At 48.8% G+C, this 12,347-nt stretch overlaps 1 protein-coding gene across 3 annotated transcripts in view; it reads right to left on the bottom strand.

Moving 5' to 3' along the window:
* Window positions 1–1,410: 1,410 nt before the first annotated feature.
* MKNK2 (MAPK interacting serine/threonine kinase 2) overlaps window positions 1,411–12,347 on the bottom strand; it is a 34,767-nt gene continuing 23,830 nt past the window's right edge. For all 3 annotated transcript variants that reach the window (XM_084826027.1, XM_084826028.1, XM_084826029.1), the window contains 4 exons: window positions 7,851–8,045; window positions 5,648–5,812; window positions 4,410–4,453; window positions 1,411–2,831 (listed from right to left, as the gene is read on the bottom strand). In XM_084826027.1, the coding sequence (XP_084682153.1) occupies window positions 2,579–2,831; window positions 4,410–4,453; window positions 5,648–5,812; window positions 7,851–8,045 (657 nt within the window). In that variant the 3' untranslated portion in view covers window positions 1,411–2,578. The remainder of the gene's footprint in view (window positions 2,832–4,409; window positions 4,454–5,647; window positions 5,813–7,850; window positions 8,046–12,347) is intronic.

Raw genomic sequence — 12,347 nt, 5'->3', positions numbered from 1 at the left:
GGCTGCCCCCCCCCATGTGGGTGAGCCTTGGCGACAGAACCGGACAGCAGCAACCCTGCTCCAATTAGCATAAGGAGGCAAAAAGCTGCCATTTTAATTTCCCACAATGCTCCCAGGGCTTTGTGGGAAATTATCATAGCAGTTCCCAGACCTAGCTGCCCAGCACTTATTAGAGCATTGGGGGGGGGATTAGGGGAACCCCGGGAGCAGACATCAGCAATGCCCCCCCCCCCCCGGTAATCCTGGCAAGACCTGGCCTTAAATGGGAGAAGCAAGCCAAGGTAATCTTCAAACAACACAACTCTTAGCCAAATACTATTTTAGAGTCCACCTTCCCTATCACCTGATAAGCTTTGGTGGGGGAGGCATTAGAAAGTCAATGTAGGGCGCAATGCTATGCACGTTTACAACTCCCAGCATTCCCCAGCCAACCATGACCAGGTATCATGCTAGCTGGGGAATGATGGGAGTTGGAGAGCTTTTTTTCCTGTCTAAATATGCATAGGATTGCACCCTTAATTATACTAAATGCTTCTGTTTTATGGTTCGAGACCCAGGGCTTTGGGGGAGCGGGGGAAGGATTGGATCCAGAATTACTCATGCTTAGATCAGATCCATCGAAATCAATGAGTCTTAAATGAGTCATGACTAACTTGTCCCATTGATTTCAATGGGCCTACTCTAAGTACGCCTACTTCTGGATCAAACCTGGGGGTTTGTTTTTCTTTACACTTTTCCAAATTCTAAAGTTGGTTTTCAAAAGAAATTAGATCAGACCATTCCTGGATTGGCAAGGAATCCATGTGTTTGTCACCCCAAGAATGCCAAATGCATCCAATATACCAATTGCTTCTCATTTTTTCCCAACCTCCAAAAACCCCCAACCAACCAGATTTCTGATCTCTTCATCTATAAGAGTCACTTCCACAAGATTTCACAAACTTTCAGCACATTTAGCAAACTTCAAACTAGCTCGTCTCACTCACACACATACACACACACAGAAAAATGCCCCAACTCTGGGAACTGTAGTTCTGCAAAGACTGCAGGAGAGTACACTTGAAATTCCCAACATTACTCAGCTCCCTACAGGAACCAACCATTACAAGTGTTTCTGGGGCAGACAGAGCCACGCTGGTTACATTTAAGAAGGTCCCAAGTGTAAAGGCCAAAAAAAATTTGTTAGGGGATCCACCAAGTTCATTTTCAAAACATAGTTCTAGGAGGAGCTTTATTCCCCCCCCCCGCAACAGGGAAGACTCACCAAAAGACTAGTAAGGTGCCATAAGCTCTCCTCCCACATTCTAAATCTGCAAACTCAACGCAAGAGTTTCACAGGGTTGCAGAAGTCCCTTTGCCAGTTTTTGTAAACCACCGCAGAGAACATAAGTTTGTTTACCTTGTGGTGACTTTCCTTTTTTTTTTTTTTTTAAGAAAAGACTACACTTGTCTGCTTTTGCAGGAGTTTCCTCTAACAGGAGGAAACAATACCTTTCTCTTGACCATATCATCCTACACCCCTCCTTCATCTCCCTCACCTCCACAAAAACTAGGGGGAAATTGACTGGATAATGGCAGACCCTAAATCACTTATGTGCATCTTTTGTTCTTAAAAAAAAATAAAATAAAAAGAACCCTCTATATCCAGCTTTAGTCTGGAAAAGATTTGGATGGGTCCTTGATAAGAAACTGAAGTACAGCTCCAAGAGATTAACTTCCAACAAAAATAAGTGCCCTGAAATTTGGGGGTGGTGGTGGATTCCATTTTGACCCACAGATACACAAAATACGCCCCCCCCCCCCATCACTCACAGAATCCATACAGTGTTAGAGAAGACTCAGCACAGGGGAAGATGGGAATTTGAGATCAGTGGACCTAAACCCCATATCCACCCCAATGGATATTCTGTTCCTTCTGGGACAAGGAACGGGTGCAACTCATCCCCATCCAGCCTGGAACCACACAACACAGTTCTTTTCAGTTTCAGAATCTGCATGTATAAAATAGTTCCTTAAAAAAAAGAAAAAGAGGAAGAGAACCCAGGAGCAAAACCACCATAAAAAACAACAGAATATATCCAAACATTAGAATGCTACCTTTAAAAGTTGAGGACTTTTAAGGGGGTTTTCACTCCCCACTTTTCACAGTATGAAGAGGAGCTGACAGAAAGAGAAAAACAGTAACCAGCTATTTAAGCTGTCCTTCAGTGGAGAGACCGGGGTGTAGGGGGACAACTTGGTATATTTGGGGGAGCTGACGAAAGATCAAATGTAATTTTTTTTTCAAAAAGCAAACATTATATATTACACACGTGTCCAAATGCACCCGTGCAGAGGTGGGAGCTCTCATAGGAGATACAAGAAGGTTAAAATACCTGTTTTTGAATCGGGGAGGGAGATGAGTGGTGGGAAAGAAAAGCCAGTGTTAAACAAGATCAGGAAAAATAATCCTTGGAAACCAGCCAACTTGAGAAGGATCTGATCTCGTTTTTCTAACTACCCAAACAGCGTTTTATTTTGTCCAAAACAAGGGGTGGGGGGGCGAATGGAAGAAAGATGGGTGTACACGGAGAGGGAGTCACATGTGATCCCCCACCAGGACCAAGGGGGTCACCCGGTGCTGGTTGCCGTCCGCTTTTGCCATGCTGGCCTTCTGCCGTCGTTTGGCCAGTTTGGACTCTGAAGGGGGAGAGAGCCGCATGGAGCATGAGGTAGCTTTGATGATGATGGGGTGGGTCTCCTCAGCCGCCTCCTCTTCGTCTTGCATCAGCTGCCGGTTCACGGCGATGGCTTCAGCGGCAAACGACGTCAGCTCTTTGGCACTGCTGTTCCTACCAGGGCAGCGACAGAAAGAAAAGTTGGCCTATTATGACACACAGACCCACCCACACTGCACTTAGGCAGAAAACCAATTCTGCAGCTGGCATCAACAGGGTCATTTTGACCCCGTTCTTTTGTGGGGCTACCTTCTTCTGTAGGGCTGACACCAGAATTAAGGAAAACCATGCGACACAATCCCAAACATAGTTAGAAGGAAAACCCCAAGAAGAATAGAAGAACAGCAAGGTTGAATCAGACCAAAGACCTCTCAGGGCTGGGCTGACAAGGGTGCTTAAAACTGGGGGCTCCTTCACATGGAGCTTTTATCCTGCGATTGAGATTGCTCCTTCATGGAAGTTTGTGGGCTCTTTACATGAGGCCGTGATCATTCAAGGTGTCTCCTGCACTAAAGGCCCTTTGTTCCATTTTTAAATAGATTGCAGATCCTGAGCTATCAAATTACCCTGTTGTGTTCTGCTTCAGTTTCCTCTGTGAAAAGAGTAAAAGCGGCAAGCAGAGGAGTGAGATCAATGAAAGATAATGAAAGACTAGGATACGGGGAAAAGGAGGGGGGAAGGAAGCACGTGTAAAGGGAGTCAGCGGTGATCCTACATTTAAAAGAGAAGCAGAAAGCCCCATTTTAAATGCAGGATTTTAGGCTGGTGTAGAAATGCCCTGGGTCTAAGTTGCTTATGCAGGGGCTCTTCTTAAATTCTTCCACACCATGTTGGGAAAGATTGCTGTAGTTGATGTTGTTTTATCGTTTTTATTGTACATCATATTAGGAATTTTATTATGTTTTGTGTATTGCCTTGGTAACATTAACAAAAGAGTTTTCTCACATTGTTTTCTGAAAGTGAGTAACGTTGGGAAAACATCATTCCCAACGTGAATGTTATTCAACATGAATAACAGATTTCTCTGAAGCTGTTATTCAGAGGCAGACAGCCTCTAACCATGGAGGTTCTCTTTATGCAATAATATTTATGAATTGCTTACTTTAAAGAAATTTCTAAGTGATGTACAAAACCAAGCAAAGGACAAGATTACCTTCCTGGGCATGTCTGTTGGAAAAAGATGTTCCAACCCTAGAACCCTAGAAGAGTTGGTGCCTGCCTGATTTGTAGCAGTAGGGAGGTTCCAGAAATTGGCCGCTAAGATACTAAGGGTGCAATCCTATGCATGTTTAGATGGAAAAAAGGCCTACGACTCCCAGCATGCCCCAGCCAGCATGGGGCATGCTGGGAGTGGTAGGCCTTTTTTCTGTCTAAACATGCCTAAGATTGCAGCTTAAAGGCCCTATTCGAAGCCCTGATGGACCGAACCTCTAAAACTTTGGGCACTACCAGAAGGGTATCTTCTGATGAGCACAGCACCCAAGCTGGCTAGTGGGGGATCTGGCACTCTCTTAAGTCTCATGGTGCCTTAAACCACATATGGGCAGCCAATGCAGTTCCCTTACAATCGCTGTAATATGCGACCAAAAAGCCTCTCCAGTTGCCATTACGGCTGAAAGACAGTCCTCATCTTTCTCTATTCACTGTGCACAGAGGCTCAAATTAAGGACAGATGCAAGGAGTTCCACTCACCTTTGTAGGATGATTGGAGTTGGGAGAGTGTTATCTGGAGCACACTGGGAAAAAGGAAATGCAAGTTAGACCGATGCCAAGTCAGGAGCGTCTCCCAAGGCCCCCCACCCAAAGCACAGAATGGTTGTTACAGTCTGCACAGCACCAAAGAAAAGAAATTCACCCAGCAGCAGTCTTTCTATATTCATCCGCTCTGCTTTTAAAAATGGGGCTTCCTTGTGTGAAATCGTTTTATTTGAAGAGCAGAGTAAAAATCCATTAAACCTGAACTCCTTCAGCTGTGTTTCTATAGTGGCCAATGCTGGCTGGGAATTATGGGAGTTGTAGTCCAACACATCTGGAGGGAACAGGTTGCAGAAGACTGTTCTACAGGATGCGAGGCAGAAACATCCACCCAACATCTCAGGTTCACATCTTCCCTCTCCTCCAGGAATATCCCACACACACCAGCCAAGCACCCACTGACATGCTCGCTTGCTCCTGGCCCCGCAACCTGTGGGATCCCTCACCTGTGCCTGGAATCTTCCCATCTTCTGCTAGTCCACCTGCTTTGCAAGGCCCATATTGTCTCCTTTTAGCAGGAGCAACAAGAGCGCCACCCCTTACAGAGTGCTGTCCTAGACAGTCCCCTGGAGTCATCAAGCGGTTGCAAACAGCTCTAAGAAGATGGGGGAGCACCAGCTTACAAGGAGGTCCTTCTGGTGGTTCTTTGGCCACAATAGTAATAAGATTTCTGGTCTCAGGTTCACCATTCAGTGCCTCCACTATCAACTTGTCTTCAGTGTCCTCTGGTTAGGGGACCCACAAAGCATGTTCCATGTAAAATCTCTTACAGACAGACACACAGCCAAAATTACAAGTTCCCCCAAAATCGCAATTTTTTCCCTCTCTCTCTTTCAAAAGAAGTGCTGGGGCTAAACCCAGTTCAAAATCACACTCCATTCAGCATCCACAACAATCATAGATAAATAGGCACTTTCTCAGTAGTCAGGAGGAAACGCTCTGCACATGGGCAGAGATCTCATTTCATTTTGGGAGGAAACTGCAGAGAGGTTCTGGTGGTCCAATTAATCCCCAAAGGCATGTTAAAGCAGGGGCATTAATCCTCTTTCAGCCGGAGGGCTGCACCTCCGTGGAAAAGAAAGCAAACCCACATATCAAATGGGGACTCAGGGAGAGAAAAACCCAGAACTAAACACCACCCTGCCTTTCGCTCCCCGCTCGTCAAGAGCACTCACCCCTTGCACCCATGGGTGCTTCAGGACTTCGGCGGCGCTCAGGCGCTTCTTGGCATCCCTGACGAGGAGCTTCGAAATGAGGTCTTTAGCTCCAAAAGAGATGCGAGCCCAGTCCTTGTCGGGGAATTCGTACTTCCCCTCCTGGATGCTTTCGAACAACATATTCTGGAAGACGAAGAAGAGGGGGCCGTTACAGTAGGCGGCCAGTCCAAACCAATTCCATGCCCACCCACCCCAATCAAGAACACATGCAGAAGACCAGTTCAAGAGCTGCTAAGCCTGTCCGAGGAGCCTTACAGGAGCCATTCTTCTCAACACCTCAGTCTTTCCTACTTGTTGTTGTTGCTGTTCAGTACTAAGTCGTGTCCGACTCTTCATGACCCCGTGGACCATAGCACGCCAGGCCTTCCTGCCCTCCGCTCTCTCCCGGAGCGTGCTCAAGTTCATATTCATTGCATCGGTGATGCTATCCAGCCATCTCATCCTCTGCCTCCCTCTTCTCCTTTTGCCGTCTTTCCTACTACATTCTGTAAAATGGGGATTACTGCTAGCTAGCCTACCTCAATGGCAGAGAACCCTATATGTTTACCTTCCACAAACACCAAAAAGGTGCTCTTTCAGTTCATGCCAGGCAAGGGGCAGGCCTAGCGGTGAACCAAGCACACATTCTAGAATGTTCCATCCTACCCAAAAGCCTCTGCAAAGCACAGGGGTTGAAGCCTTGGCAGACAAGCAGATGTAGAAAGGGTGCCTTGAGGCGAGAGAAAAGCCCTCATATTAAGGGCTTGTGTAGAATGTTATGCAAAATTATTTAAGTACCTGCAAAGTATCTATGTAAGGCCTAGTCTAATACTTGCAGCAAAATGAAGTGGTAAGAGTCCTCCAGCCATCGAATGGACTGTACCACTTCAGATGGCAAGCAAGCGGGGAAGGATACCATGCCAAACTAACTCCCTACACCATAGTGTCACAACCATGAAACTTCACATGCATACTAGCAGGACCCGAGGGATGTGCAAGCTGGGGTTATTTTTTTTTAAATGCATTAATTTTAATTAACGTATATGTGCCTGTGTGTTTGAAGCTTGCAACAACTCCAGGGGGAGTTGTCAGTGGGCCCCTGCTTAGCTGTGGGCCCTTGGAAGGTACCCTTGATGCTGGCCCGGGACTGGATGCTCCCTCCCTCAGGGGGCTATAGGGCTGCACCCTAGCAGGGCTTGTGGTGGCCACTGGGCATGGTTTCACCCAGAGAGGGCGGGCACAACCTGTCCAGCTCTGACAGCTGCATACATTTGCTCAAAGGCTTTGCTGTATCAAACCAAGGGCTGTTCCAACCCATGCGAGGCTGGGACCGTTCGCTAGTCTCTCTATACAGACCAAGCCTCATATTAGAAAGAAAGTACTTCTAGGAGCAGGAAGAAGGATCTACTGGTAGATCCCTGGGTGACTTGCAACAGATCAGCAAGGATTTCTGGCGCTAAGCTGTCTAACAGCAACAACAGCGTGCCTCTCTGCACACTCTCCCCTTGGCTGCCCTAAATTATAGTGCTGAAATGAAGAAAGCTGGGAATGAATAGCAGGAATGGAGTGAGTGAGTGAGTGTGTGTGTGTATATATACACACACACACACATACACACTCCATTCCTGCTATTCATTCATTCATATATGTGTGTGTGTGTGTGTGTGTGTGTATATACACACACTCCATTCCTGCCATTCATTCATTCATATATATATATGTGTGTGTGTGTGTGTGTGTGTGTGTGTGTGGACTGTGAGCCCGGTTCCGTTCTGCTGCTCAGAACAGCTTCCTAGGCTCAGAATTCTCTAATTCTAAGTGTGTGTCTTTTCCACTAGGCGCTGGTTGGCGGATCTCAGGGCTCTCAGAAAAAAACAGCAGCAAAGCAGATCCTGCCAGCCTGATGTCCGTCCCCTCCCGTTTTAAAGCCTTTTGCACAACTTTCTCAACAAGCCTCACAGCAGCCCTGTGAGGTAGGTGAGCAGCAGCTTTCCAACTCACCAGAGTGACTGGTTGGAGTGGGGAAGAGAAGAGGCAAAGCAGAACCCCCAATCTGCAAATGTTTTGAATGCTTCTGACTTTTAGAAGTCTTGGGGGCGGGGGAGGCAAATGACACCCACAGAGGAATGGGGGAAAGTTTTACATTGCTGGCAAGTGGCAAGTCCCAGCCGGGTTTACTCACCTGGCAGGCGGGGCACGCTTCACCGCGGTCCCAGCCGCAGTCGGTCCCACAGTGCCCCACAAAAGGGGGGTAGCCACTCAGCATGATGTACAGAATGACCCCCAAGCTCCACAAATCACAGCGCTTGTCATAGATGGATGCTTCTTCGTTAAACGCCTCCACGACCTCCGGGGCCATGTATTCTGCAGAACCGCACTGCGGGGGGGGGGGGCGGGGAGAGGAGGAAGTGGGGAACCAAAGAAAGAACAGGTGGGTGTTAGATGCAAATGCACGCTTTCGTTTTTAAAGTCTTCCTGCAAAACTGTCTGAAGTTTGCACTTAAATGACCTTCAGTCCACAGAGCCAGTTCCCACTTAACTGATAAGTGAGAACTGTTTTGAGTGCGGGCTTGTCGGTAAGAAGCGGTGTGCGGGGGTGCACTACCTGATTGCTCCAGATCCCGGTTCGGATGAAATGCTAAACACACCAGCTGGAGGCTTCCTGGCTTATTTAGCTGGTAGGAGCCACCATGTGGGAACGACCAGGCAGACTGTAAACCACCCTTCCCCAATCTGGTGCCCTCCAGAAGTTCTGGAGTACAACCTCCAGCTTTCCTGACCGCTGGCCCTGATGGCTGGGCCTGATGGAATTCAGAGTTTGAAATATCCAGAGGGTACCAGGTGGGGGAAAGGCTGTTGTAAAGGGTAAACCAGAACTCTGACAGCGTTATGTGCGAACCAGAACTCTGACAGCATCAGTCAGATAAAAGCATGTGTGTGCATTTAAACAGACAGCTTTAAGACAGAAGGGCATAAATCAGGAAACATCAGGTGTAGATTTTTCCTCCTCATGAGGACTAACAGCTTGCTGTTTTGGAGGCACACATACTTTACACAAATGGCGAGATATTTTTCCCCGTCTCCTCATATGTGGTGTCCCCCCTATTGACATTTGTTCGCAGCCTCTTTCAGGCCAAAGGCCAAATTCCTTACCCAAGAAGCTGTTGGGGGGCACATTCCAATGGAAGGGGGGCCAGGGAGTGGAGCCCCAAATACAAAAACTGCCAGCACACTGTAGCTTAAAGCTCCTGGAAATAAAGAAGGCTTGGGAGAGGCAGTTCAGCCTTTCAGAATGGGGGAAAACTGAAACAGTCAGCTTTTGGGGGAAAGGGGGCTGGGCCATTTGGGGAACCCTGGAAGGCAGGATTGGGACCTCAGGAGGAATGAATTGGGCTCCCAGGTGCCCTAGCTCTTCACCCCTGCTAGAAACAAACCAGCGGGGTGAGGCACTGTTTGTGCACTGTACTTCTGGCATTGAGCCAGTCCAGTTGGCAACAGTGTGCTGGACTGACGGACCTTTGGTCGGATCCACCAGGGCAATTCTTGCATGGAAGGGAGAAAAGAGCCGCGCTGATGGAGTCCATCTGGTTGGTGCGAGGGAAAGGGGAGAAGAATGGGGGTGCAGCCATCAAAGACAGATGCTCCATTATCCCCTCCCCAAGCAGAGCAGACACGGAAAACCTATGTTTATATAGCACCATCAATATACATCATGAACAACAACTTTTAGACACCTTTCTCAAAAAGGCTTCAGATGTCTAACAACAACAAAAATAATGCTTCAGACAGTTCCCTGCCCACAAGGAGCTTCCAAATCTACATTTTGATTGAAGGGCAAGGGAGACAGAGGGAAGGAGCAGGGCGCGGGGAGAAACAGAGGCAGTTAGGATATGCTTGCGAATGCAGCAATGCATTAATTGCTCCTCACCCCACTAAGTGAGCAGCTAAAGAGTTCACACCATATAGGTGTTCTGGGAAGGAGTTCCAGGCATACATTCATCCAGGGGCAGGGTTGTGTGTGCTACGAATATATATCTTAAAATCTGAATATTTCTGCTCAAGGAAAGGCAGATCCCTAATCCTACATATGCAGGGGGCAAGAAGGCAGGGGGTGGCTGCAATTCCTCAGCCGTGAAGGAAAGGGCACTCTTCACGTGCTCAACGGAACCCTCACCTTTGTCACCGCTTTACGCATCGCAGGTCAGAGTTCCCGACAGTGAATTTAGTTGTACTCCCCTCCCTTCTCAACATAGAAGTCATAAACTGTCCTCCCCTCCAAGAGGTGAAAGTTTACAAGGATAAAAGCAGCTGCCTGGGGAGCAGGAAATCCCCCCCACCTCGCCACACACATGCGCGCGTGCGCACGCAGCACCAGGTTCAGCCTCTGCCACCTCCTCTTGTCCCCAAGCGACGCTGGATTGAACCGGCCAGGTGCAAAGAGTCACAAGTTGCTTGTTTGCACTGAGGTTGCATCAGCTGCCCGATGCTGCCCCTCCCTTTCAAGAAACCGTCATCGTAATAATCACATCGGACCCAGACAAAACCTCAAGAAAGGGCAGGGCCGGGGAACAGAGCGGAGAACTTGCCCAGCCAGCAGGCAATGGGGCCAGCCGCTCTTGAACCAAGCTGCCTCCAGGCATGTTAGATTCCCAAATTCATCAATGCATTGGAAGGGGAGGAAGTCATCTGGGGGTCTGTGTGCTTCCCTGCACCCCTCTTCCTTCGGACTAAGGGTTAGCAAACCATCTTAAGAGTCAAATAAAAACTAGACTCCTTTTCAAGTGGACATGGCAGGGTTTGAACCTGCAACCTTTGGCATGCAAAGTGGGCAATCAGCCACTATTGGCCCCATGTCAGCACCTCCAAAGGCCAGGAAAGCCCACTTTGAGGGCCTCTTTTCACCTGCTGAGCACCATCTGCCCTTTCCACGTCTGGAATTCAGAGGCTGTAGCAGCCTTCCCCAAGCTGGTCTCTCCAGGTGTTTTGGACAGGAAGCCAGATTCCGGCTGAACATCAGGGAACACTTCCAGACTGTTAGAGCAATACAACAGTGGAACCCATGACCTGGGGAGGCGGTGGGCTCTCCCACGCTGGAGGCCTTCAAGACGAGGCTGGACAGCCATCTGTCAGGGAGGCTCTGACTTGGATTCCTGCACTGAGCAGGGGGTTGGACTCGATGGCCTTGTAGGACCCTTCCAACCCTACTCTTCTATGATTCTATCACTACAACTCCCATAATCCCTGCCTGTCAGCCGTAAGCCATCTCGAGAGCAGCTGATTGGGGAAGCCCAAGCTATAGCTTGAAGTTTACTCATTTAATAAGTTATGCACAGGTGGGGCACCCCTGCCTACACAAACTGGGAGGGGGTATTTGCTCTATTCTGAGTGAGTAGTACACATCGGGGGGGGGGGAATCTGGGTGTTTAAAGGTGCTCTCTGCAAGTAATCCCCAAACACACCACAAATTGGATCATGTAGGCTGGACAGCTACACATCCAATTGCTCTTGCTGGGAACGTTACCGGGGGGAGGGGGGGGGCAGGAATTACACAAAAGTTCAAACTCAGCACAGATATACAGGGCAATTTTCACGCATGTCTGAGCATGCCCAGGTGGGAGGGGACACATTCAGAGCAACAGCCGGAACGAGATCAGAGACGGGTAAAAGAGAGAAAAGCAGAAGTGATTTTTTTTCGTTTAAAAGACCATTTGTGGTCATTTCCATACCTCTCATACATGACTGGGGGGAGAGGGGAGAGCAGGAAGCAGAGCCCTTCCAGTGGCGCAGAGAAAATGCGAGCTGGAATTCACACTAAGTCACCTGCTCCCTTAAACCAGACTTCCCCAACCGGGTGTCCTCCAGATGAGTCAGAGTGCAACACAACACAAAGGTGCCCGGCGTGCAACCAAACCCATCCCAGAAGACAGCCAGTCTGGCTGCACAACGCAACACAAGCTATGGCTGTCGCCTCCTTCCTCCCAGCACCCCACATTAAAAGGTTTGTCTGACCCACTTCTGCAAACCTGCTCACCTCCCACGTAAAGGGTGTGTGGGGGGGTGAGAGACAGATGGAAGGGAGCCCCCCAACCCTCGGTCCACCAGCCAATCAGCCGAGCTGTTGCTAAGGGCAAACTTTTTTTTAACTTCCCCCGCACCGGCTCAGAGAGAGCGCGTGCATGCGAGAAAGAATGGACGGCACCTCCCGCAGCTTGGGGAGAGGAATGGCACAGTCCAAACCAGCCAGCCTGGCGCATTTGGAAAGGGGGGGGCGGAATGTAAGAGCATTATGTAATCCAAACGCAACGCCAGCTTCCACGATTCCACCAAGTCTCGGGGCACATGAACCGGCAGAGCAAAGTCGGGCGCGTCACCGTGCAAAGCAAGGATGCAAGTTGATCCAATGCCAAGACTTGGTATTTGGTACGCAAAGTCAGGGCACCATTCTACGTTTCCAGCATCCCCCACCCCAACAACACACACACTCTTTCAAAGGGGGAAGGCAAAAGCAAAAACAACAACCCCACAACAGTGAATTTCCTGCCTCGGTAAGGGGCCAAAGGAGATCAGCCTTCCCCAACCTGGTACCCGTCAGATGTTTTGGATGACCATTCCTAGCATTTCTTACCACTGGCCATGCTGTTGACATCCAAACCTTCTGGAGGACACTAGGTTGAGGAAG

The sequence above is a fragment of the Heloderma suspectum genome, chromosome Z, assembly GCF_057233095.1.
Source record: "Heloderma suspectum isolate Gila_16-S chromosome Z, 16-S_ref, whole genome shotgun sequence".
Classification (NCBI taxonomy): domain Eukaryota; kingdom Metazoa; phylum Chordata; class Lepidosauria; order Squamata; family Helodermatidae; genus Heloderma; species Heloderma suspectum.
This window is presented reverse-complemented; position numbering and strand designations above follow the sequence as displayed.